Source organism: Prionailurus viverrinus, chromosome D3 (genome assembly GCF_022837055.1).
Source record: "Prionailurus viverrinus isolate Anna chromosome D3, UM_Priviv_1.0, whole genome shotgun sequence".
NCBI classification, from domain to species: Eukaryota; Metazoa; Chordata; class Mammalia; order Carnivora; family Felidae; genus Prionailurus; species Prionailurus viverrinus.
This window is the reverse complement of record NC_062572.1, coordinates 13,752,695-13,779,067: the sequence shown is the minus strand read 5'-3', so window position 1 is coordinate 13,779,067 and position 26,373 is coordinate 13,752,695. Positions and strand designations below refer to the sequence as shown.

The following is a 26,373-nucleotide window of genomic DNA, read 5'->3' as shown; positions in this document are numbered from 1 at the left end:
TGCATCTCCATCCACCCATTATTCCAGGCGTGGTCAAGGTTAATGACCCTAGAAACCACCTCCAACCAACCCACGGCTCTTATCAATGTGAATAATCTACTCAGCAGCCCTTCTTACTCCAATAAATAATGGATTCCAGCCTAATCCCCCTGTAAATCCAAACCAAAGGAGGAATACAAAGAGAGAATTAGCAATGCCCTGGGAAGCCAAACTCTGAAGGACAAAGGGGAGAATTCTCTAGCAGTAAGTTGATATTTCTAAACTTACTGAGGGTCATGCACAATCTGTTTTGCAGAAAATATGTATAGATGGGCAAAACATCACCTGTGTCTTCATAGGGCTCAAGGATCCCTGCCTGGAATGCCTATCGATGGATACAGGCACTCTTTTGCCCCCTAAAATGTAAGCCAAGGCACCACTTGGATGTTACTGCATTAACAGAGAGAGCCAGTCCTAAAAGTGCCCCACTGTGGCGTTGATCAACCTGCTGTTCTAACAGCAGCAGAAAGGGGTGTGCATGAGGAAGAGGAGACCGAGGGTCATGAGGAAGCTATGGCCCCATGCCCAACCCTGGGCCTCAACGTGTTCATGTGTCAAATGGAGACCAGGCTGCCCTCATAGAGGCCCAGATGCTTCTGAGAAAGACCCAGAGAAGGGTCAGGGAGGATGGTGGCTGTTCTGGGATCACCTGCACCGCAGAAGGGGCATGCTGGTTACAAGCAGCTCAGTTAAACGTTGCCTCTACGGAAGGCCCTGTGCTAAATGCCTAGGCTGTATCTCATTTGAATGGTTCATCTTCTAGGGCGGCACCTGGGACTGAGATCACCAAGGTAACCTATCCAAGGGCCTGTGTGCAGGCGGCTGGAGAAGCTGGGATATCAGCCTGGGGTAAGCACAGCCTGTGGGCCCAAGGCCCGGGTTCACAGCCTGACGCCACCACTTTTCACGGGCCGTGTGACCTCGTACGCAAGGCACGTAGTGTCCCTGAGCCACCGTTTCCTCACCGGGAAAATGAGGTAAGAACGATTCTGCCTCCCTCCTGGGCTGCCGGGACAAATCTGCAAGATGAGCTGCGCCGTCTGCCCAGCTCTGCGCTGGGCGTGGTTAGCGCCAAGCGGATATTAGATGGCAATTCTGGATGACGCTGGTGTGAAGCTGGAACGCCGGCGGGATGGCCTTAACCGTGAGAGAAGCCAGGCCGGTGAGGGTGCCGTGGGCAGGCGTGGGGGGGAGACGCTGCTCTCGGAAAGGTTGGGAGAAAGATGGCAGGCGATGTGTCCCGGGGGGACAGGCGGAAGAACAGCCTCTCATAGGCCTCCTGTAGGTGTCCCCGTCCTAATCCCTGTAACCTGTGGATATGTCCGCTTACATGGCAAAGGGAATTCAGGTTGCTAACCAGCTAGCCCTGAGATGGGGAGAGACTCCAGGACTGTCCAGCTGGGGCTGATGTAATCACAAGAGTCCCTAAAAGTGGAAGAGGAGACAGAAGGAGAAGGGACTAGGGGCAGGTGGGCACAGAGGTGGAACATTGGTTGCTGGCTCAAAGGAGGAAGAAAGGGGCCATGAGCCACCCCTAGCACCTGGGAAAGGCAAGGCAAGGGGATGACCTCTGAACCCTCTGGAAAGAACAGTTGTGTTGACACGTGACCCTCACCTGGAGAGACCCACTTCAGACTTGCGATCCGCAGAACTATAAGGGGGTAAATCTATCGTGTTAAGCCGCTGGGTTTGTAGTCACGCGTTACAGCAACCTCGGAGACTAACTCGCCAGGTGACTCACCTTCAGAGAGACCTGTTCTCGCAGCGTGGAGTTGGCATAGGCAAAGGTGCTGGCCATCCCGATGCACACGGCAATGCCTGCGGGACAGAGGAGGGTCTGACTCCACCCACTTAGACGCCATCGGGCCTGGCCCTAGCTTACTGGGGACCATGAGCAACATTAAAAGGTCACTACCCTCTATTGCTTCACACCCACCAAGCAGCAAATTTTCTGCTGGACACATGCCAAGCTCCCCAGCACAGAGGAAGAAACAGGCTCAGAGAGGTGACTGACTTGTCCCAGGTCGACAGAGCTGGTCAACCAGGACTAGAACCCAGGCCTCACTAAGAATCCCATAATCCTAAGCTCCGTAAGCACCGTGCACCATGGAGACCTCTGCTGCTTCGCCCTGGCACTCGGGGTGAACCCCTCCTGCCCCCGACCCGGCAGGTGAAGCCCCCGGTTGACACACCCGGGACCCACTGGACTCACCGAGCTTGTGCTGGAAGCACACTTTGGCCAGGAGGATCAGGATGAAGGGCAGGCCTTTCTGGAGCCAGCAGACCACGGCCTTCAGCTCGGACAGGGCAGGGGCGGGCGTCCCTGGCTGCTCGTCGCCCCCCTCGTCGGAGTGAGCGCGGTGGTCCCCACCCACGTGCTGCAGCAGCGAGCTCCCGCGGTGGCCGCCGTGATGGAAGTGATGGAGGGGCTGGCGGTGGTGGTAGGTGCCCCCCTCGCCCCGGCCCCCGCCCTCCTCCCTGGACGCTGGCATCTGGATGAACACGTCCCCGCCTCCGGCCGATGCCCCCAGCACCAGGCTGGATGGGAATGGGGTGGTGGGGAGGCTGCTGGCAGGGAGGCCGGGGAGGCCGGAGAAGAGTGCAGGTGGGGAGGCCGCCTCTGCCTTCAGACTCTCAAAGACGCCGCCTTCATCCACGCTCGCCTCGGAGCTGAGCGCTTGGCTGCGATTTCTGGGCCAGGAGGGAAGAGAGAGCCCCACCAAGTCAGACGGAGAGATAAGCACCCCAGTGGAGGATGGGCGGGGGGTACAAATAACAGTACCAATATTGTTACAGGCCGAATCGTGTCCTGTGTTGCAGCCCTAACCTCCGGGACCTCAGAAAGTGGCTGTACTTGAAGACATGGTCTTTGTAGGGGTGATTAAGTTAAAATGACGTCATTAGGGTGGGTCCTGATCCAATAGGACTAGTGTCTTTATCATTATTTTTTTTTAATGTTTATTTATTTTTGAAGGAGAGAGAGAGAGACAGAGCATGAGCAGGAAGGGGCAGAGAGACAGGGAGACACAGAATCCGAAGCAGGCTCCAGGCTCCAAACCGTCAGCACAGAGCCCAACGTGGGGCTTGAACTCATGAGCTGTGAGATCATGACCTGACCAAAGTCGGACACCCATCCGACTGAGCCAACCAGGCGCCCCATGACTAGTGTCTTTACATGAGGAGATTAGGACACAGACACACAGGGAAGACCCCGTGAGGACAAAGTGGGGAGGAGGCCATCCACAAGCCAAAGACAGAGTTTCAGAAGAAACTGACCCTGTCCACACCTTGATCTTGGACTTCTAGCTTTCAGAACTGTGAGACAATAAATTGCTAATTTTTTTTAAGTTTATTTATTTATTTTCAGACAGACGGGGGGGGTGGGGGGTGGGAAGAGAGAGAGGAGAGAGAGACAGAGAGAATGAGAATGAGAATGAGAGGGATAGGGGCAGAGACAGAGAGGGGAAACAGAGAATCCCAAGCCCCAACTTGGGGCTTGAACTCACAGACCTGTGAGATCATGACCTGCGCCGAAATCAAGAGTCTGATGCTCAAATGACTGAGCCACTCAGGCACCCAAGTGAATCCCTAATGTTTAAGCCACCCAGCATGTGGTACCTTGTCACAGAAGCCGTGTAAAACTAACACAAATAATAATAGCAATAGGGGCATAACATTTATTGAAAATGTACTGTGTGCCACTTTTCTAAGGGCTCCTCATTGATTATATCATTAAACCTTCCAACCAACCCCATGAATTAGGTACTAATAATACCCCCATCTGACAGATCAAGAAACCAAGGCACAGAGAAAGTTACATGTCCTGAGCCACATAGTTGGTAAGAGACAGAACAAGAGAGATTCAACTAGCTAACTCCAGAGCCTGCTTTCTCAACCTCTATACTTTATAGAAAAGCTAGCACAGAATCTATGATCCCAGAATCCAGATTCCAGAATCTATGAACCTCAGGAACTCAGAGACCCCTGGCCCTTTAATCTTCAATGACTCCCAGTTTCCAAGAGGGCCCAGCCTCTTGGTCACTGGCTGGTATTTGGAGAGCAACACACAGTATTAGAAGTAAAGTAAAGAAGAATCAAGAGAGAAGCCCGCATTCAAACTCCAGTTCCACCCTTCCTAAAGATCTTTTTTTTTTTTTTTTTTAACGTTTGTTTATTTTTGAGAAAGAGAGAGTGAGCGAGGGAGGGGCAGAGGGAGAGGGAGACAGAAGATCCTAAGCAGGCTCTGTGCTGAGAGCAGAGAGCCCAACATGGGGCTGGAACTCACAAACCGTGAGATCATGATCTGAGCTGAAGCTGGATGCTTCACCGACTGAGCCACCCAGGTGCCCCTCACCCTTCCTAGAGGTCTTACCAACCCTGCATTGTTTTCTCACCTGAAAAATGGCATAAACATCATCCATCCATACAACTCCTGTGAGATCAAATTTAGAACATCCTTTTCAATGTACCTAGCACATAGTAGGTGCTCAATACATGGGGATGATTACCTCTAATCCCTAGGGAAAGACCCCCAGGGCCAACTGCCCTCTCTAGTTCCAAACAAAGCTTGCTGTATTGGAATCCAGCAAAGGATTCTGTGGTTTTTTCAAAGTCATCACTGGAGGAGCAGAGAGCCCAGAATAATTACCCCATAAGAATGGAGAGACCCTCGAACTGGGTACACTTTCTATGAACACGAGGACCTGGAGTTCTGGATGTCTTCTGTCTTGGGCTTGTCTTCTTTTCAAATGGGACCATTTGAAATTCAGTCTACACCACAGATATAAGTGGAGCTGATTTGCTATATGTGCATGTGTCAGGGGGAGGAGTGAAGAGCCTCCCTCCCCTTCCCTCCCTTCTCTCACCCTGCAGTAAGGCCCCCAAGGCACCTCCCAGACCCCTATGGTACTTAAAATACACCATGACCTTCCTGTATGTGAGAGCTGAGTCTCATTCATTCTCTGCACCCCACAACCCAGGGCACACAGTAGGCACCTAATAAATGTGTGCAAGCTATCATCCAGGCACATCACACTAGACTCTGTATAATCTACTGTCCACTCAAGAGACCAGGATGCTTTTTAAAAAACACATAGATGATTATTTCCCACTAAAAGAGCTTCCCATTCTAAACTTCCTGCAGGCACAGATAAACACCCTCTATGGATAGGGACTAATGTCATTCCTCTTTTACAGATAAAGAAACAGACTCAGAGCTTCCGAAAAATACAGGTGCCTGAGACCCTGTGTTAACCAACTGAATCAAAACCTTTGGAGGTGGGCCCTGACATCACTAGGCCCTGACAGCCCTCCAGGTGATTCTAATGGTCACTCAGCACTGAGACTAGCACTTTAGACAGGACCCTGCTCCAAGAGGTCAAACATCATGATTGTTTGTTCCTACTGTCTCTCTCTTGCCCAGCACAAATGCACCTGGCACACAGAGCACGCTCAAAAAATACTGTTTGAAGTAATGACCGAATGAACATACTAAAGGCTCTGAGAAGGCCTGCAACTGCATTAAAATTTTTGATTTAGTTGAAACTTCGTGTTTCCCAAACTTATTTGACCATCGGATTCTTTAAACTATTCACATCTTATAGGACACTTGTGAAACCCAGCAGGGGAAATGCTGACCTGGAGAAATCTCAGGGTTGGCTTCTCTGGCTCCACAAACTTGACCTGGGGGGAAAGTTATAACCCCACCCCACGGCCCATCCCTGCTGGCTCCAAAACCCAGGAGATGTATGGTCTTACTACCTGGGCTCGGGATAACATTAAAGTAATATTAATAACAACAACAACAACAGACACCATGGCTATGACCCTCAAGGGGCCGTGAGCTTTTTCTGCACTTCAAGAAACTGAGCTCAGAAAGCAGGAGTCCTGGCAGGTGCCCATGCTGACCCACATAGGGGCCAAGCTTTCTCCCTCATCGGGCCATGGAAAGCCTTCCTGGCCCCCTGTGAGCTCACCAGCCTGGAGTTCACTGGGCTCAGGGGGCCTGCAGTACAATCAGGGAAGACTCAACCCACCAAGGAGCTTTTTATAGCTGGCCTCCATTCCCTGGGCCTCTCCCCGGTATCCAGCCGAGATTTCAGCCTAAATGGGAAAGAATATTCCTTGGAGGGCAGAGGCCTCCAACTTAACCACTTAGGGGCCAGAATGTGAGATGGCCCAGAAGTAGGTCCAGCCAGATAGGAGGCAGTCGTAATGCGGTGACTGAAAGCATAGACTATGGCGGGCAATGGACTAGGGCCTGAATCTCAGCCTGCTGCTTCCTGGCTGTGTGACTTCTGGTAATTTACTTCCCCTCTCTGAGCCTCAGTTTCTTATCTGTAAGAACAGTGATAAAAATAGTCCTGACCTCGTCAGGCTAATGTGAGGGTGGCACAGGGTAGGCACACAACACACTGTGGCTGTTGTTTTTCTGCTGTGGTCTCTGCCCCCAAAGACCTCATGGTTCACTTGGCAGCAGATGGCAATTGTGTCTTCAGAGGCTAGGACAGCTCCAAGAGGCACGCTTATTATGCGCTGGATACCGTGTTCCTGCATTTTCATGCTCATTCACTCATTCAGAAACAACCCTGAGTTTTATTATCCAGACTTTATGGATGGGGAAACCGAGGCTCGGGGGGTGAAGTTGCTTGCCAAAGGCACTGTAGGTGCAAAATGGCTAAGCTGGGGTTTTGGCTAAGGGTCATCTGACTTCAGGTCACTGCTCTTCCTGGCAGAACAGGCAGGCTTGATGCAAAACTCAGTCTTAAAGGGACCAGTTAATACTCTTTGGGATTCTGTAGTCAACCTTGGGGTTGTGGGGGACCCAGAATGGGAGGCGAAGGAGGAAAAGTTCAGTTGCCGGCTCCTCGGACGTATGGGCCAGCACAGGGGGAGAGCATCACAATCTAAGAACAGGTCCCCATGGTGTGTACTCTCTTGGATTTCACCAGACAGTAATTCTAGCTCGTGAGGGTTTTAACCGTGTTTTCTTAGATTTTCTTGGTCTATGTGGCCTCTGTTAGAGGGCCAAAGTAACAGCCAAAGTTGTTTGTATCCCCAACCGCTTCCTTATGTGCGTCTGGCACACCCAGCCAATATTTCCCCTGCTCTAGATCCCCAGGGCCAGGTACCAGAAAACTAGAGAACACCGCTCTAGCCCAGAGCCTGGTGACATTATTCAAGCTACCCAATCCTAAGCCGTTTCCCCCTGGCGCACAATAAAAGCTGTGGCCTCTGTTCACTCTTTGCTTCTTTCTGCCTCCTGACTGGTGCTTCCCCACGTGGCCCTGCCTGCTAAGGCGGGTCCCTCTCTCCCAGGAAATGTAAGCAACAGAAATCTTCTTCCACCTCTAGAAGTTAAAACCTATGGGAACAATCTTTGATGCAGTGAGTCAAGTGAATCACCTGTCACACAGGCTTAGGGAATGACCATCAAAGCAAGAGCAAGCTACGATGCATTGAGAAACGTATGCCATCACCGGGCAAAGCAGTCTCCCACCGGATCTCCTTTGCTCATCTAACAAATAACCCGAGAGGCAGGTGTCACTCAATCCAGATTTGGAGTTGCCCCTGACGACCCGAGCCCAGAGCCTCCGGATGGAATGAACCCGGGGGAGGTCTACCTACCTTTCAGGTGGACCGTTATCTGTGTTGCTGCTGTGGCGTCTCTGCATTTTCCTTAAGACCTGAAAGTCAACACATGGAATGAGCTGGCGTCTCTCAACGTTCCCATTGCCGGTCAGATTGCCGAGGCAGGTGTAAACAAATATGACTCCTATCTCACATCCCCAGGCCTCTCTCACATTCTGCAAACCCTGTTTGCATCTGTTATGTCATTCAACCCTCCACTCAACATTCGATCCCAGTGAGGAAAGTGTTATCACCCCATTCTGCAGATGAGGATGTTGAGACCCAGGGGTGGAGGGAGTCTTCACGTGAGAGGAAGCAGTGGACCGTGTGGCAAAGAGGCGTCGGATGACAGGAGGTAAGCAGCGGACTAGCAGTACAAGACATGGCTTCTGGACCGATGCTGCTCCTAACTTGCTGTGTGACCTTGGGCAAATCAGCAACCTCTCTGTGGCCTCAGATTCCCCATCTGAGGATGGGGAATGGGGGGTGGGGGGGTGGGGAGCGGGTGTGGAGTTGCCAAAACCCAAAGCTTCCTTCCAGTCCTCCCGTTTAATAAAGTGGTAATAAGGATGTGAATTCTCCTGGAGACATGTCACCTGGTTCACGGTGAGGAGCCACATGGACTTCAGAACTCCATGTTGATGATGCTTGAGGTGGGCCTTCAGGGCTCCTGATGGGATGTGACCGCTAGAGTCCAGAGAAAGCAAGCCTCTCCCTCCTCTTTCTCTGCAGAGGGATGCACAGGTCACCAGAGCTCATCAGGTTCCAAACCTTGAACGGAACAGAACACTTCAGGGAACAGTCCATGCAATGGCTTGAACCTGACAATGTCTTAGGGCATCACGGTAGCTCTAAGCGTATCTCTGGTTAGCCTCTCACTGATCCCTCTTTAGGACTCCTGGGAATGCTATCTCAATGTATTTTGCTCTATTGTCAAACAATGAGTCCTGATTGGGGAACACAGAAAATATGTTTTAGGCCCTCCAATGGCATCACGCTGCAACCCAAATAAAATCCAAACTCTTTATGGCCTACAAGTTTGGCCTGATGCAGCCTCACCTGTTTCCAATCTCATTTCCCTCCACTCTGCCTTTAACCGCTTTCCTCCAGCCATACTGGCCTTTTTGTTTCTCATACTTGCTGGCTTGTCCCTGCCTCAGGGCCTCTGTTCTTGCTGTTCTCTCTTCCTCCAATGCTTTTCCTTCTGTCTAGCTCCTCAGGTCACATGTCACCTTCTCCCAGAGGCCTTCCCCTCTCACCCTCCTGACCCACCATGTGCCCTGTCTCATCTTCTTCATAGAACTTACCATTTACTTACATGTCTGCCTATTTATCATCTGTCCTCCATTAGAATGTAAATTCCACAAAAGCAGGCACCCTATGTCTGGTTCACGCCTGTACCTCAGCATCCGGAACACTGCCTAGCACAGAGTTGACTCAACAAATATTCGAATATTTATTCAACATTTATCTATGGGTCTCAGTTACTTTTTTTGTACACCCCCTTTTCCCTCCCTAGAGAAATAAAAGCCATAGACTTTCCATGAATAGGTTTAGCCTCAAAAAAAAAAAAAAAATATATATATATATATATACACTTTTTTTTCATCAGGATCAAAGATAGTAGGTTGAGTACATCATTATTGGTTTTGCATGATTTCCTAATCATGACCACCTTCTTCAGGGGGCAGCATTGGTGTTACTAGGGCAGCTGATTAGGGAGACAATTCAGTGGCTAAGCCTCTCTTCTCTTTTGAAAACTCAGCTAAGAAGTGGGTCAGTATCACCATCTGCACATATGAAGGAATGTTCATTATGTAAATATTTTTCAAGAACTTGCAATGTCACCTTAACGCCCCCTCCCAAAGACGCCCCCCCCCCCATCACTTGCAAATCCTTGGGGGAAAAAATACAGCTCCCAAAGTTTCCATCCACGAATTTGACACAGCTTCCAAAATCACATGTGCAAGAGTCTACTTTGAGATGCTCGCTCAATTTTGAGGGGCTTCAGGTTCTCTGTTGGAAGCAGGCCACACGTAATTATTCCTATACCGAATTCCAGAACAAAATTCTGCACGTGGGATGCATCTGAATGATTGAATGAAACGTCTCTTAACCTTCTGTTCCATTCATTGTTCTACATCCCCATGAAGAATTACCCTGAGATTTTTCAATATATGCTTCGTTTTCAGTTGCGCCCCCGGGGCCGTTACATGCACCGAAATGCACGCGAGAGCATCTCCTGCGTTACATGCGCTGGCAAGAGGCAGGTGCACTTTGGGAAAAAAGCCGCTAGCGTCTCTCATTTCTGCAACCAACGTTCAGCACAAAACGCCCTAGGACTGCAAGGGCAGGAGGCTATACGAACCATCCCCGGAGAAAAAAACCGCGTTCTTTTTACCTGCCCAGACAATTCGGCAATCACAGCGGCATCATTCACGTCCTCCCAAGCCAATCACGCGCGCGGCCCGGGTAGCACGTGACTTCCGAGTGCTTCCGGCCCCTTGTTGGGTTCTCTGTCAGGTAGCCTTAGCCAGGCGCTAAGACCGCGGCGCGGCGCGGCTCCTCTTGCTGTGCGCACGCGGTTGCCCGCCCCCTTTTCGGGATTCAGCCAATAGGAGCCCGTCGCTCCTCAGGGACCAATAGCGAGGAGCCGAGCGAGGCCGCCTGGCCCCTCCGAGCGGAGCGGAGGCGGGGCGTGGGGAGGGGTCACGTGGGGCGACGCGGGGTGGCTGCCGGGAGCTGGCTGCACCGAACGCCGAGGGGCCGGCGTCCGCCGCGGTTAATGTGTCCGCCGGCCGTATAGGGGCCATGCCGCCCGGGCCCCGGGCCTTCCCCGCTGTGCGCCCCGGCCGCCGCGCCCCGCGTCCGCGCCGGCATGGTGAACCTCCCGGCTATGGTGTGGCGCCGGCTCCTCCGGAAGAGGTGGGTGCTCGCCCTGGTCTTCGGGCTCTCGCTCGTCTACTTCCTCAGCAGCACCTTCAAGCAGGTCAGTGGCTGCCCGCCGCCCTCCCACCTTTGCTCTCCCGGCCGCCTGGTTTCCCCCGGCTTGGGGGGAACCCCCTGTGCAGCCGCGCTGCCAGTGTGTCCGAGAGTCCGGTGCGCTGGGACTGAGGATGGACGAAGGGACCTGCCCATTTCGTTGGTGCCCGGGAGAGAAGGAGCTGCTAGGCTAGGGGTACAGGTGGGACTCGAACCCAGGTGTGTCGGCCCTTAGCTGTGGTTATTACCCTTACTGCCATCAGCGTGCCTTCTGCCTGCGGGGTCCAGGGCTTAGAGGGGGCGTGCATTTCTTGTTTCATTCTCCTGGCAGTCCTGGGGGATGGGTGTCTCCAGATTGCAGCGGGGGAAACTGAGGCTCAGAGAGGCGGGGGTGGTAAGAAGCCGAATTGCGAGACCAGAGCTTAGGTGCCTCGCCTGCATTTACTTTGAGGGCTCAGCAGTTCATCCGGGAGACCCAGCAGGACCCACGAGGTAACCTTCTGTGCATAACTTGGTTGGATGGAATTTTCTTTTTACCTCCCCATCCCGTTAGTTTTTCTTCCCATGTGAGAATTTCTGGGAGAAAAGGCAGGATGCTTTGGTGAGAAATGCGGCCAAAGCAATTGAAAGTTTGTTCGGACGTCCGGTTTGAGCGTTTGGGTTTTTAGAAGGGGTGCGCATACCTCACAGCGTAATCAGGGACGATCCGGTTTATGCTGTTGCTCTGATGTAGTTATTAATAAAAGCTCCTTTTTTGACTCCAAGGGTCATGTTTGTAAATAAAATATATTAACGAATAGCAAGTAAATGAACTGTGTGGTCACCCTAGTTAAATGGGATTGGTGGGAGAGCTGAGTAAAGTGAAGATTAGAGAACGGTACCCCACCTCTTACCTTAGGCAAACAGAGGCTGAGAGTTGTGAGCCTCTTATATTGACTGGGATGTGTTGGTGACATGCATGAACTAAGTGCTTCAGGGACTTGTGTTTTCTGCAGCCTCACAGATATTTTCTTGTGGTCACATGTTGTTCCTTCTCTGTCTGGTGGACCACTGAGTGTTATAGTAATCTTGGACTCAGATCTCTGCCTTTCTCTCTGACCCAGTGCTTAAATACCAGTTGTATGCTCTTGATATCCCAATTTATAACTTTAGCCTAGACCTATACAGAAACCCTCAGTTCTTCTATGCACCTGCCTACTTGACGTCTTCTTGAATATGTCGTAGGCTTCTCATCCTTGGCCAGAACAGAACTTTTGATTCTGCACCACCGACACTTCCTCTCCAGTCTTCCCAGGCTCAATTAGTGGCATTACTCTTCACCAGGTAGTCAAGCCACAAATACTTCCTTTTTTTCCTCACTCCCCACATCTAAAATACTGTGTCTACCTCCACAGTGTATCCTGATTCTGTCCCTTTCTCATGATTGTCACTCCTGTCACCCTAGGTGGGACTACCTTCGTCTCTTATCTGGACTTCTGCAGTAGCTCACCAGCAGGTATCTGCTTCCTTTCTTGTCTGGCAGTGTGTTTCTCTACCCAGCAGTGACAGGGTTGATAATCTAGGGTGGGGGGGGGGAAAAAAAATCACAGCACTCCCCTGGGTATAATCCTCCTTTGAATTTCTGTTGCACTCAGATAAAACTCTAGACTCCATTCCAGGGTCACTGCATGGTGAGGTTGTTTTTTTTTTTTTTTTTTGTCACTTAAGCACTTCAGGCCAGACTGTTGCTGTCTCAGGCCACACCAGGTGACACAATTTAAATTAAGGTTCCTTGCCCATAGATTTTGCTTTATTTTCTTTGTAGTAGGAATCACTAACTGGACATTTCTTGTTCATTTACTTATCTGTCTTCCCTCTCTCTTCCTTCTAGAAGGTAATTTTCTTGAGAACAGGGCCCTTGTCTGTGTTGCTCATAGAATCTCACCCCTGAGAATATTGCCAGGCACTTAACGGGCACTCAGATATGGGTTGAACAAACGAGTGAGTCGTGCGTCTTTTTAATTGGGATGACTTTTCCTTCCTTCTCGAACTAATTTTTCATGTCTTGACTCAGATGCCGTCTGCTCTGCGATTTTCCCTACAAACCCCCCGCAGCCTCTCGAACACGAAGAAACACTTTCACGGTCGCCTCTCTCTATCCCTGCCCATCAACTCCTGGCAACCACTAGTCAGCTTTCTATCTCTACAGATTTGCTGTTCTGGACGTGTCATGTAGATGGAATCCTACAACGTGTATTCTTCTATGTCTGGCTTCTTTCAGTTCGAAGCCAGTGACTTTAAGGTTTATCCATGTTGTAGTATACATTAGTACTTCATTTTTATGTGTGAATAATATTCTGTTCCAAAGACAACAGAACATTATTCACAGTTTAGATATCCGTCTTTATTTGGAAATATGTTTTCAGTTCTCTTAGGTATGGTCCTCGGAGTGGACTTGATGGGCCACACGGTAACTCCATCCTTAACTTTTTGAGGAACTGCCAGACTGTTTTCCAAAGTGGCTGCATCATTTGCAATGACCTTTTAAGAAACCACACTTGTCCCCCCCCCCACAAAAAAAAAGAAACTACACCTGTCAAGTTTTGACGTAGTACTAAAGAAGATTATCTGTAATTATTTGACAACACCATTAAACTATCCCTCCCATTTCCAAAGACACATCTGCGGGAGGTGGATTTTCTTCATATGCTTCAACCCAAACAACATATTGCAACAGATTGACTGCAGAGGGTGATGTGAGAACCCAGGTGTCTTCCATTCTGCCAGACGTTAAAAGGGTTTGCAGAAACGTAAAAGCATCTTCTCACCAAATTTCTTTTTTGTTTTGAAGATTTTTTTCATAGACCAAAACCAAACAAAAACCTGTTGACATGTAATAGGTTCATTGTTATTTTTAAATGAATAGATAATTTAAAGTAATTTAAAAATTTATTTTTTTAATTTCCGATATGATAAATATCAATAGCCATGATCCTCATGAACCACCATATCGAGATTCTCCGTGTAAAGAGTATAAAGGGTTCTCGGGACCCACCTTGGAGCCCATTCTGGCTGATGCCGTCCTATATGCACTTGAGTTTGCTTCTCTTGCTCTCTGCTCCCTGCAGTTCTGGTCGCTGGCACTCCTGTGCGACACGAGGCGAGTGTGCTTCGTTTTGCCTGGCCTCAGGTTCATCAGTTGTGGAACGGAGATGCGGTATAGAATATATGGGGCGGGGGCGTGTGTGTTGGGACTGAATTGAGAAGAGGCCACGAAAAATTGTAAAGCTCAGTATGGTCCCAAGCTCTGCCTCGAGTGAGATCCTGAACTCGTGGAGCAAATGCAGCTGCTGTTTTGCCTAGAGAATAGCTGATTATCCTCTATTGCTTTGAATTCCTCTTTTCTGTGGTTTTCACGTTAATTAATGCTTTGGGGGATAGTTTAAATTGTAGCGATAGAGATGGGAGCTCAGGAGAAATTAGTGACAATGGTGGGAATGCCATTGGGGGAGAGGATTGGGTGCCGAGTAACTTGGGTGTGTTTAACAAATGTTCAGTGAACCCCAGCTATGCTCTAGGTGCTGTCTGCTAGGTGATGAAGATGGAGGGCGGGGTGGTAAGGCACAAAGCAGGCAAGGTCTTATTCTCCGAGAGCCTGTATTCTGCCAGGGAATAAGGGAGCAGAAATGGCAAATGACCAGAAATGTTGCAGGCTTATGATACGAAGAGAAAAAAAACAAGATGTTGTGGTAGAGCAACAAGGTGGGCCTAACCCTGTGGGGCATTTGAGCTGAGACGGAAGGATCCTTAGAGGTCCTCTTACGTAAATAAATGTTCTCCTAATGTTCCAGTAGACCAGTTCCTGAAAGTCCCGGGCTGTGTGCATAACTCTTTGAAAATAGGTTAACATCTTTAGCTTTAACGTAATTAAGTATGTAAGTTGCGGTAGACTAAGAGTGTAAGTTCGATACTTCTGAAGTGTCATACATCCTAAGAGCTGCTAATCTGTTTTTGTTTTGTTGTTCACTGATTATCAAGATATAAATATTTTTCAGAAAATTTGTCAAGTACTGCCCAGGGTAGAGGAGGAAAATAGTGACCTGTAATTTCATCAACCATGGGACATTGATCTCATTTGACCATTATGATAACCTCTGAAAAATAGGACAGTTATTGAAGTACTCCTTTTTAAGTCAGGCTAAGTAACATGTTAGTAATAAAAGCATTACAGTAACTCCTTATAATTTATGAAGAAAGTTCAGATGTTATTTTGCTTTGCTCCTTTTTGTTCCTGCTCTTTTCTTTGTACCCCAGCGTACCCTTGTGTGGACATCCATTGGGGTTAATTGCACTGATTTCTGTGCATGCTTCTTTATCGACTGCTCTGGGGACTCCTTGAGAGTAGAGAGCCTGACTGCCTTTGTCTGTGTATCCTTAATGCATTGTAAGGACTTATTACCTTTGCGGGGGGAACACACACACACACACACACACACACACACACACACACAGGTGCATGCACGTGTGTATATATACAGGCCTAGAATTGAGACAACCTAGTAGGGTAGATCAGTTTGGTAGGGGCTTAAAACCATGGAAGGGATCCCTTCAGTGCCCCCCCCCCCCCCAATGCTTGGTGAGACTGGACCCTCAGAAAAATGAATGTGTTAATTCATTACATAAGTCACCATGTATTACACTATCTCTTGTACAGCCCCCCCCCTTTTTTTTTTGATCGTACAACTCTTACCCAGTCTTTTTGGCAAGGTCTTAAATATTCATGTTTGAAAACAAGTTCAAGTGCTGGAAGAATTGCCTTCCTGTTTACCAGGAGTGTAGTTATGTGGAAGAGGTCCTTCTGGGATGCACTTGGCTGTGAAGACTTGTTTTCTTTCGGGAAGACTAACAGGATAGTTTGAGAGTAATGTTAGGAGTACTTTTAATCTTGTGAGATCCAGTGTACTTTGACCAGCTGCTTACTAGTCTAAATGGCTATTAATTTATCTAGGGCAGCATTCGAAGCTCAGTTTCGATTGGACATAGCTTGACTATGCAGTTAACTGATAGGGTCCCAGCAGAGCAGAGGAATATAAATGTCCAGGTAGTTAAACTGTATGTAGCTAAGTAATTTGCCCCATATTCCCAAGGCTTCTGCACTTAGCCCCTCTTCTTGCACCAACCAAGGAGTATAGATGTTGTTTATATATAACCCATCCTGTTCCTGCCAGTGCCAGTTTTTGCCTATAAATGAAACAAACGGGAGAGGCAGAATAGAAATTAAAGCCACTAAGTGTGACTGTTGTACACTTAGTAAATTAAAGAACAAAACCCAGTACTGGTGCAGTGGTGGTAAAATTGCAAACACTGTTATGTAAATGCTGGTGATGTTACAAATGGTATATATAGCTTTGGGGAAGTTATTTGGCACATATAGCATTAACTGGTTTTGATAATTATTACAAGTTATTGAAGAGAATAAACAAACTTTATTGCAGTGCTACCTCTGATAACAAAGGTGTTATTCTGTAGAAGATGTGTTTACTAAATTATGGCATGGGAACATGATAGGTTATTATATAGCCTTGAAGATGTTCTTGTCAAGATAATGTAGGTACTTGGATGGCTTACCATCCAGTTAGTGTCAAGAAGAGTTGAATGCAAAGCCTCCTACTTTGTAGTATAAACGCCAGGGTCACAGGCTAGAAGTCAATGTATACATATTGATACAGCTTTGTTTAAGCAGTGGGATTGTGGGCAGTTTTTGTCTTTAATGTTGGTAATCATGCTTTTTTAAAGTAAAATTTTTATTTTGGGGCAATTACAGATATAGAGAAAAGTTTCAAGGATAATACAGAGTTCGTGTAGATACCTCAGTGTCTTCTCATATTAATGGTAATTACGCTTCTATCATTTTATTTTAAAGTGAAGATATCCCAAAGATGACCAAAGGTGTTAACAGTCACCTCTGTCCCTTCCACGTCTGTAGCATATCTTTCCATACTGTTATCTCAGCTCTTACAAATTTGTATGTGTATGTTGTTATAATTGTTATAGTGTGTGATAATATGCATGTTCTTTTGTAACTTGCTGGTATCACTTAATAATATATTGTGGGCATCCAGTGGTCTACACACAGTGGTCTCTATTAAAATCAGCTGGGTGGTTTAACAATACTGATTCCTAGGTCCCATTCACAGAGATTTTTACTCAGTCTGAAGTTGGGCTCAGGAATCAGAATCTGTTTTAAAGACCCTGTATAATTTAATGTGCAAGTTCAGATTTAAGAACTTACTCTAGATAAATATATATCATTCACATCTGGGTTGTTTATAGTGGCCATAGCTATGCCTGTGTTTTTCAGTCATTTCTCTGTTGGGTTTCTAGGTGTTTCCTACCATGTAAACGGTGCTGTAGTAAACATCCTGGTGCATCCTTACACGGTGGTACTTTCTATAGGAGAAGCTCAAAAATGTGTTTATGGGGCGCCTGGGTGGCCCAGTCAGTCAAGTGTCCGACTTCAGCTCAGGCCATGATCTCACGGTCTGTGAGTTCGAGCCTCGCGTCGGGCTCTGTGCTGACAACTCAGAGCCTGGAGCCTGTTTCAGATTCTGTGTCTCCATCTCTCTCTCCGACCCTCCCCCGTTCATGCTCTGTTTTTTTGTCTCAAAAATAAATAAACGTTAAAAAAAATTTTTTTTAAATGTGCTTGCTGTGCCAAAGGAGAGTGTGTGGATGTGTATTATTTTTTTTAATTGAAAAATTTTTTTAATGTTTATTTTTTGAGAGAGAGAGAGAGAGAGAGAGAGACAGAGTGTGAACAGGGGAGGGGCAGAGAGAGAGAGAGAGGGAGACACAGACTCCGAAACAGGCTCCAGGCTCTGAGCTGTCAGCATAGAGCCCAACGTGGGGCTCGAGCCCAACGTGGGGCTCGAACCCACAAGCTGTGAGATGATGACCTGAGCCGAAGTCAGACGCTTAACTGACTGAGCCACCCAGGCGCCCCTTTTCAAAATTTTTTTAATGTTTATTTTTGAGAGAGAAAGAGAGAGCACATGCACAAGTTGTGGAGGGGCAGAGAGAGAGGGAGACACAGACTCCGAAGCAGGCTCCAGGCTCTGAGCTGTCAGCATAGAGCCCAACGTGGGGCTGGAACTCACAAGCTGTGAGACCATGATCTGAGCTGAAGTTAGACAATCGACTGAGCCACCAAGGTGCCCCTGTGGATGTGTTTATTTTAAATATTAATAGCTTTTTCCAGATTGCTTTCCTAAAGAAATCTCAGTAACTATAAGGATCTGTTCCATTGTTTTAAAGTATATATCATTTGCCATCAAACTCTCAAAGTTAGTCCCTTTTGCTGGTGACACATGATAGATCATTAATGGTAAAAGCCACAGAATTCTATTAAAAAGGTAGAATGTTTAAAGTGTATAAAAAGCCTTTGGGAGAGAGTCTTATATAATTGTTTTGTTTTCCAACAGCAGGTTAAAGGATTCAGAAGATGGCTATCTCATGCTTGGCTTGTCTTCTGGTACTCAGGTGCCTTCCCCTTAGTTTCTGTAATAGTATAGGAAAAGCAGTTTTGAAAGCTCGGCTGCAGCTTGGAGGCTAGGAGAGAAGGTGCAGGGGCTTGGCTGTAGAGCAGCAAGTCCCTTTGCACATGTAGGTAAAGGGCTGGCTGGCAAGGATGTCTTATGTAAAGAAAGGTATGTTGTAAGGGTTGCATACTCACTGTTTTTTCATAGGAGAAATTTGCGAGTTGACATGCTTCTTCTTGCCCCTAAAACCAACCTCCCAATTCAGTATCCCCTGAGTTTACCACTGAAGTACTCGTAATGGAAGTGACCTTGTGCTCCAGATGAGTCCAGGTATTGTCTGAAATGACCATTGCAAAATTTTGTGAAGTCTCCTCTTCTATTTTAAAAGTGTATTCACATTTTACCTTTTATTCCACAATGTGTTTGTTTTGATATAAAAATAAATTGTTTTATCGATGGCAAATCATTTAAGGTTTAAGACTTTTTCCCTCCAAAGTTTTGCATGGAATTAACACTTTCATACATGTTTACAATGTGCATGTAATCCAGGGGCCGTTAACGTAATTATGCCAGTTTTGAAGCATAGCCTTATTTTACTACTTTTCCTACAGGTTTATTTTGCTTTTTATATTATGACTTTGGCTCAGACTTTGCTCATATGGGGGTGGGGGTGACGATTCCTGTTGGGCAAGCTTTTTTATATTGTTTCTGTCTTGTAGTTTGTATGAAAAATTGGCAGAAATGCAAGAAACGGTACCTTAACCTTTCTGTTTGTCGTCTCTGTAGGAGGAGAGGGCAGTGAGAGATCGGAATCTCCTCCAGGTTCAAGACCACGACCAGCCCATTCCGTGGAAAGTGCAGTTTCACCTGGGCAACAGCAGTCGGCCTGGCAACCAGTGCCGGAACTCCATTCAAGGGAAGCATCTCATCACGGACGAGCTAGGTAGGGCTGGCTCCCGTCCTCTCTGCAGCCAGCGATGGATTCCAGTGGGAGTCCATCGCTTGGGTTTTATACAGAGCCTTGTCCCTTCCTGCTCATTTCCAGCATTTCTCACATCTCTGTGTCTCATACCTTACTCATCATTCATAATCCCCCTCACTGTCAGAGAAGTTTGGTCCTGATAATTCTGTCTCTGAAGCATTGGACCCTGCACCAGTCCCTAGGCTGCTTCCTGCCGGTCTCGTCCTGGCCCCATGATATTCAGATCTTGCCAGTGTTCTCTTCTCTGAATGGTGAACTCTACAGGGTAACCAGCATTCCTCCTTGGTGACCTACATACTATCCCCATGGTTCTGGCACTTTGGAAATGTGCTCATTGACTAACTGGGTGATCTCACGTGAATTATAAACATATTCCAAATGTGTTACTCTTACAGTGAAAATGGCTGCCTGTCTGTCTGGGGTTTCCTCCCACAGTGTTCTTGCCTCCTTTTAGTCTATAAGAAAGGCGATTCCTGCGCTGTTGAGGTAGTTGGATTAGACCACTGCTCGAGGGCTCACTACACGAAGGCTGGCCCAGTCTTCCCAAAGAGGGTCTCTCATGAGTGTGCAACCTGCATTAAGTGAGCTCTTAACTGCATGTCGGGCACTGGGCTAAAACCTCTCTTTGAATATCTCTTCTGATTTTTGCAGCAGTCCTATGAGGTGTGGGCATTGTTCTTGTTACTTAATAGGTGAAGACACAGGCACCAAGGGGCTAAGGAACTTGCCTACCAGGGCAAGGACTCTTTTGTAAACCATGATCAGGATACCACGATTACATCAAAAAAGTAACACTTTTCCTTAATGTCAACTATCCACAAACAGCTTTTCAGAGTTCCCTGCTAGTTCTACAGATTTTTCTCTTTTCAGTTGGTGGTTTGGAGATTATGCGGTTGGTTTGTTTGCAAGAGTAACTTGTGGTCTTATTTCAGAGAACCTGAGCACAAGTGGGTTGTGACTCTGGCAGTAGCGAAATTGACCCAGGCGACCTTGAATTAGAAAACTCCTCTGTACACACTGACCGACCAAAATGCAGATGCGCAGTCTTTAACATGACAATGGCCATGCGTTTATTGTTTCTTCAAAAGAGTTTGCGTTCCCAGCAAAATAGAAAATAAATAAATAAAACCTTGACGAAAAGATCTCAAAGGTATCAGACCAGATGAGGTTATTTGGAATTGAAGGAAGGGATCAGAGGCAAACCACCCACCTACGGTGGAAGAGCTGGACAGTTTTGCACAAAAATGCCCTCATGCTCCAGCAGTGATGGCCAGTGTCAGCCTCCACCTCTAAGATCACATTGAGAAGGCAAATAATACCGCAGATAGCTTCTTTTTGTGTTCTGTTTTGTTTCTTAAAATTTGGCAAAGGCAATTTACTTCCGTAAGGTGATAGAGCCAGTCAGTGGGCGGACCCCGGGCCAGGACTGAACTTAGAGTCCAGTCCTTTTTTGCTTGGAGACTGTTTTGTTCGTATGACACCCAGTGAGAAAACATGAAGTCTTAACCCCCTGGGTCTCCTGGTTAACATTAGGTTGTGAGTGACAGCCGTTTTTTGTTGTAGCGAGCAAACGAATAATTTCCCTCTGATTAATTCATGGGAGACAAAGACTCTCAGATTTCTTAAAGTAAAAAGTTCCAAGAATCAATCAATAAAAATCCAGGAGCCATAGTTTTTATTGTACCTTTACGACTGTGAGAAGCAATAAACGGTACAAAGAAAACTTGGAGGAATTTATGTCTTTCAGCAAGCAGGTGCCACCGCAAATATTTCCAGGGTAACAGTTATTAAATAAGACAACCAATTAGAATGGCAAGCTTTTCCAGGGTTAGGAGTTAATTTCTCAGTCAATAGCAACACACTCTGAGGTTGTGATCTTACTGGACTCTTTGTTGGAAACAACATTTGCATGAATAGATTTACGATGCAAAAGGAGAAATCTTGATTAGCTTTATTTTACCAGCCGTCAGGAGGACCTGTGGTTTCAAGGCTAACTACCTGCAGCTAGCACTGGGGCGCAAAAGGCACGCAGTGGTGCGGACACAATACGGGAGAGAGAAAAGGGCAGAAAGATAGTTTTCACAAGTGGGGTTTAGGTTACATTCTATTTTACGTCTTCCTGACACAGAGGTAATAAGGTTGGAGGGTAGTTATTTGGGGCAGAATTTTGAGAAACACGCTGGCCTCTTTGGACTTTTGTTTGTTTATAATCCCAGTGGAGAAAATGAGTAAGAATAGTTGGGAATCCCAGAAACATTTCCTATGGCGTTCAAGTCTTCTTTCAACATGGAAGACAGAATGGCATAGTCAGAAACAGCAACGCAAAGTTCCTAGTTCTCAGGTAACTGGGGTCTGGTTCTTTCCAGGCTCCAGTTTTCCAGGTGTTAAGTGCGGGTCCTCTGAGTCTCTTCCATTGTTAAGTTACTGGTGCCTCCTGCTCCCGCGCAGACTGTGTTTTCCAGAGTAGTTTCAGAAAACGACCTTGTGCTTCACCGAGTCTCATTGTCTGAGGATTAAGAAGCTGGGGCATTTGGAATGGAATGACGCTAGCGACAGCTGCTCCACGCCTGTGGGCACCTGTGGGCCCGGGTGGAGACCTGTGGGCTGGTTGCACACACCTGGGAGTTTCCCAAGGGCCATGTGGTGTCCCTCGTGCACTTATTCTTACATTTTTCTGTCCCACTCCCAGAAGGTTGTAGAGAAATGTCTGTTTAGCAGCTCTGAACAATAAATTGGTTTTTGTAAGGAGATTCTTTCCTTCAAGTTGAGGATGGGTTTGATTGGGGTGGAGGGAGCATGTACAGATGATGGGATTTATGAGGAGTGGAGGGAATTAGGATTTTTCTCCCTTGGGTGGTAGAGAACTTGTATTCCCTAACGCTGAGGGCTAGTTGAGTCCCAGGCCTATATACTTACAAACAGCCTGAATCAATTTATGAAGATTAGGTAGGACTACGTTTAAAAAAAATCTTCCAAACTACTAAGTAAATAAATGCCAGGCATTTAAAATATATTTGTAAAGGGGGAGGGTTGGTTGGTTGGTTTTTTAATCCAGACGGCTCTGACTTTCAGGAATGAATGCCTTGGTTTTTTTTCTATTTTCTTTTTTTTTTTCCTTTTCTAAACACAATGCCATTTTTCTTCAATCACAGGTGAGAGAGTAGCTTACGTTGGTTAGGTGTGACTTGATGTGGTGATTAAATCAAACACATGACAGCAGACCGAAAGGTCGCTTTAGGTGGGTTAGAATGTATAGCCTGGTTACAACGTGGGAGTCCATGCTGCCTGTAAACGCCGCACGTAAAAAGCTCTGGTCCCTTTGTGTCTGACTCCTGGCCCTTTGATGCCTGGGACGCTCCAGACTCCACGTTCTGTCTCTGCGTTCTCTGCGCACAGTACCCTCATTGTGGTCACCCCGGTAGCGAGGTGCGAGAACCGCCGGCTTTATACTCAGGTGAGTCTCTGACTTCCAGGATACATTTGTGAAAGGAAGGATTTGCTGGTGAACGGCTGCTGTAACGTCAACGTCCCCGGCACGAAGCAGTACCGATGTGACGGCTGCCTGCCCAACGGCTGCTGCAGCGCTTACGAGTACTGCGTGTCCTGCTGCCTGCAGCCCAGCAAGGTAGGCAGAGCCGCTCCCCTCCACGTCCCCTCCTCTCTCTGTTTAGGATGAGACTTCATGATGAGCACTGACGTCTCCACGTGAAGCTGTTCTGAAGGTAGAACTGAGAGGGGCACCTGGGGATCTCAGTCGGTTAAGCATCCGACTCTTGATTTCAGCTCAAGTCGTCATCTCACGGTTTGTGGGATGGAGCCCCACATTGGGCTCCGTGCTGACAGTGCGGAGCCTGCTTGGGATGTGTCTCTCTCTCTCTCTCTCTCTCTCTCTCTCTCTCTCTCTCTCTCTCTCTGCCCCGCCCTTGTGGGCTCGCTCTCAAAATAAATAAACATTAAAAAAACAAAAAAGCACTGAGGAGGGAACTTTGACATGTCAGAAATTGCTGCTGTGAAGAAAGGTTGACAGTGAAAGGAGGTTCCCAGTTAGTTTTGCAGGATGGGCTGCTGTATTGCTCATCAGATACCTGACGCATAGGGTATAGGGCGCGTGTGCGTTTGAGCTTGCTGTCTCCCTCCCCACCCCCCTTCCATATCAGCAGTCTCTTAGTTCAGGAGAAATATCCAAGGTTACCTTGTACTGCTGAGTCTGGAATTTATTACAGGTACTAACTTTTGTTTCCATAGCAACTTCTCCTGGAGCGCTTCCTCAACCGGGCAGCTGTGGCATTCCAGAACCTCTTCATGGCCGTCGAAGATCACTTTGAATTGTGTTTGGCCAAGTGCAGAACCTCATCCCAGGTCAGAAGCTCTGATGCCTCTAGCTGGGGGATGGGCGAGTGGGAGTCAGGGTTTAGAAGAAAACTCGAGAATACGCAGCGGAGGCCTCTTGGCAGAGTAACAGTGGAGAAGAGATTTAAGCGAAGCGGCGTCGAGCTTTGTTTGGTGCAGTGATAGTATTTAGAATGTCAACAGGAGGTTGCACACATTAGGGAAGTAAAATACTTATACTAAATCAAGGTCTAATCAGCTCGCATCTCCCCTATCTGATTGGCATGTCTGCACTTCAAGTGGGAGCTTAAAATTATTTTTAAGCCTGGGTGGAGTCCTCACAGTCCGGTTCCTGAGAGCAGTTCTCTCCCCGCGTCTTTGACTGAAATGTGACTGAGGCTTTCCGGCAACCACTTGTTCAGAGGAAGTAGTAATTTGTTCTGGGACAGAGTTGTGGTTTATTTTAGGATTTGAGGGGGCAGGGCAGGTGGGCACTTAAAAATACACGAATCAATGTGCGGGTTGTCGAGCTCTCGGTACTCACTAGCATGCTGTCAGTAGATGCTTTGCTCTTTGGCCACTCGGCACTGCACCTGCCGCGGCAAGTGTCTGCACGTCTGTGCCTTTGCATCGCTCTGCAGCCTTGGCTGTCAGCTTGTGTGGTCGGGTGTTGTCGGGGCTCGGGTCGTAAGATCAGCAGACGTGTATTGTGCAAGCACGCTTCTTCTGGTTTGTGTCCTTGGCGTCTCCAAGACTGCTGGCTTCGTCTGAGATAGACTTGTCATTCTCTGCGACTCTCGTACCCTTGGCAGATTTCTGTAGACCGCCTTTTGATTTTATGCCACTTTGTCCGTCTCTGGTCTGCTCTCAGAGCACTCAGAATCACCGGGTAAATATTTCAGGGATTATAATGAGCATTGGAAAACATGAAGAAATTCCTGATGGTCTTGTTTTGCTGGAAGAGCTTTCCACTTGAATGGGCTTTGAAGGAAATGTGGAGGAAGGCTGAACACATGACTCATTTTGATTCAGATTCTCTCTCATTCTGAGAAGTGGTAGAAAAGGCAGAATATTTTCTTTCCTTAACCGATAAAACCCAGACGCTATTTCCAGTCTTAAGGGAAGATGCTAACTTTTCTAACTATCTTTTTATTGCAAAGAGAGAGATCCTGGTTGCCGGTTGATTGCAGTATCCCAAAAAAGAGATTTGCTGCATGTCTATAAATTGGATTAATACTTACAATTCAGCTGCTAAACATTGGTCTTGGGCTAACTAGTGAACTCCAGACTAGCCAACAACTCAAGTTGCTTGTATGAAAACAAATTGCTGGAAAATTAGCCATCGGGGATGATGGTCTGTTAAGTCACACTCTCCGTTTGCTTAGCCAGATGAGGCTTATGTGGTATTGTGGGGCTGGGCTCATGTGCCAGACCTCGAGGTACATAAACCTTCATGAGAGCCACGTGAGGTGGTATCTCCTTCGTCTCTGCAGGGCTCAGGACCAGGAACTGCATTTCTTTGGAGCACAGAAGTCAGGAGCAAAGCACCCACTGGATCTTAATCTAACTTAAAATCATTTGCAAAAAAAATGATTGCCTTGAATTGCCCAGGTCATAGCTAGGCTGTTTAAAAAGAAAAAAACCAAAACAGCAAAAAAAAACCCCCTCACTGTTGACGTAAAAAGAAACAGTCACATAGTGATGTTCTGCCCATTTTCATGCTCTTCGTTGGCATTCTGTGTTGAGCTTCCACCTTTGTTTCAGACAAGTGCCTTGGAGCCTTTTGGTGGCATTTGGAGATGGCCTCGTCCAGGCTCCTGCAGGGGTGACTGCCCGCAGTCCTGCTCTGATCTCCACTGTTCCGCGAGGGAAAAATGTGAAACTCTGCTCTCTCTCATGGCGCTCTTATCTTCCCTTTTGCCAACAGAGCGTGCAACACGAGAACACCTATAGGGACCCCATAGCCAAGTATTGCTACGGAGAGAGCCCTCCTGAGCTCTTCCCTGCGTGACGGGCACGGAAGACGACCCATGGGCGACCAGGCACCGCCGAAGAACTTGTGGCCCGAAGCCACGCTCCAGTGTTCTCTAGTCCGCTTGGAAGAAGAGGGTCTTTGTGCTTTGACCTTGGCTTTGACCACTTCTTGTGTTGTACTTTTGGCCTCACTCTCCACTGGGCTTTAACCCGTGAAACTGTTCTGTAAAGCAGCTTGGAAACGCCAGCAAGTCACGTTCAGGAACAGACTACGGGCGAGCTCGTGGAGGCGTGGGCACTCGGGGACACCTCTGCCATGGTAGACTCATGGAACCCTTCACTGTAAAGTTATTTATTGCATTTCTTTGGAGTAGTGGGAAGGTGATGATGTTTGATAGGGGAGGATGCCTTGCCTTGATAGTTGAATATATTCAAGGAAATTGTTGTTGTTGTCGTTTTCTTGTGTTCTTGAGTTTCATGAGCTAAGTCATCCCTTCACCCACATGAAGCGTTTCGCCCCTCTGAAAGCGCGTGATCTCTCAAGGTAGTTATTTTTGGTTTTGTTTTCACAGCATCTTCGGGTGTGGGCTCTGAACACCGTATCCTGACATGTAAAATTGCCAATAACTCAAAAGATACTATTCCATTTCCGCTCCGTACCATGTTCCTAGCAGGGGGCACCGGGCGCCCTCAGGTTTTCTCATAGTGGTATTTGAATATGCTCATTTACCTCTCTGTGAGCACTGTTACGACCAGAAGTTCGGGCTTGTTGTTCTGGAGGATTTTGTTCTCGTTTCCCATGCCGCCATTGAAATGATTATACTCCGCCCAGCCGTGGCACGCTGGGAGCCTCAGGACGTCACCGCAGCCTCCTCTCTCCTGTTGTGGAAGCCCGGTCTCAAGGTGATTGCTACGTGGAGA

At 47.6% G+C, this 26,373-nt stretch overlaps 2 protein-coding genes across 4 annotated transcripts in view; one reads left to right on the top strand and one right to left on the bottom strand.

Moving 5' to 3' along the window:
• Window positions 1-10,146, bottom strand: part of RNFT2 (ring finger protein, transmembrane 2) — a 70,065-nt gene extending 59,919 nt beyond the window's left edge. Inside the window, exons 1-5 of the mRNA XM_047828115.1 lie at window positions 10,070-10,146; window positions 8,265-8,439; window positions 7,666-7,724; window positions 2,252-2,730; window positions 1,781-1,857 (exon numbers count right to left, since the gene is read on the bottom strand). Of these exons, the coding sequence (XP_047684071.1) occupies window positions 1,781-1,857; window positions 2,252-2,730; window positions 7,666-7,724; window positions 8,265-8,288 (639 nt within the window). The 5' untranslated portion in view covers window positions 8,289-8,439; window positions 10,070-10,146. The remainder of the gene's footprint in view (window positions 1-1,780; window positions 1,858-2,251; window positions 2,731-7,665; window positions 7,725-8,264; window positions 8,440-10,069) is intronic.
• Window positions 10,147-10,376: 230 nt separating this feature from the next.
• Window positions 10,377-25,896, top strand: SPRING1 (SREBF pathway regulator in golgi 1). Of its 3 annotated transcripts, none has more exons than XM_047828116.1 (5): window positions 10,377-10,593; window positions 18,954-19,110; window positions 22,623-22,774; window positions 23,395-23,508; window positions 25,406-25,896. In XM_047828116.1, exons 1-5 carry the CDS (start codon window positions 10,480-10,482, stop codon window positions 25,487-25,489), a joined length of 621 nt encoding a protein of 206 aa, XP_047684072.1. In that variant the 5' UTR covers window positions 10,377-10,479; the 3' UTR covers window positions 25,490-25,896. The 3 variants fall into 3 exon arrangements, with proteins under 3 accessions (XP_047684072.1, XP_047684074.1, XP_047684073.1); XM_047828117.1 differs by having other exon boundaries at window positions 10,398-10,657; XM_047828118.1 differs by lacking the exon at window positions 18,954-19,110 and having other exon boundaries at window positions 10,377-10,657.
• The last annotated feature ends 477 nt before the right edge of the window (window positions 25,897-26,373 follow it).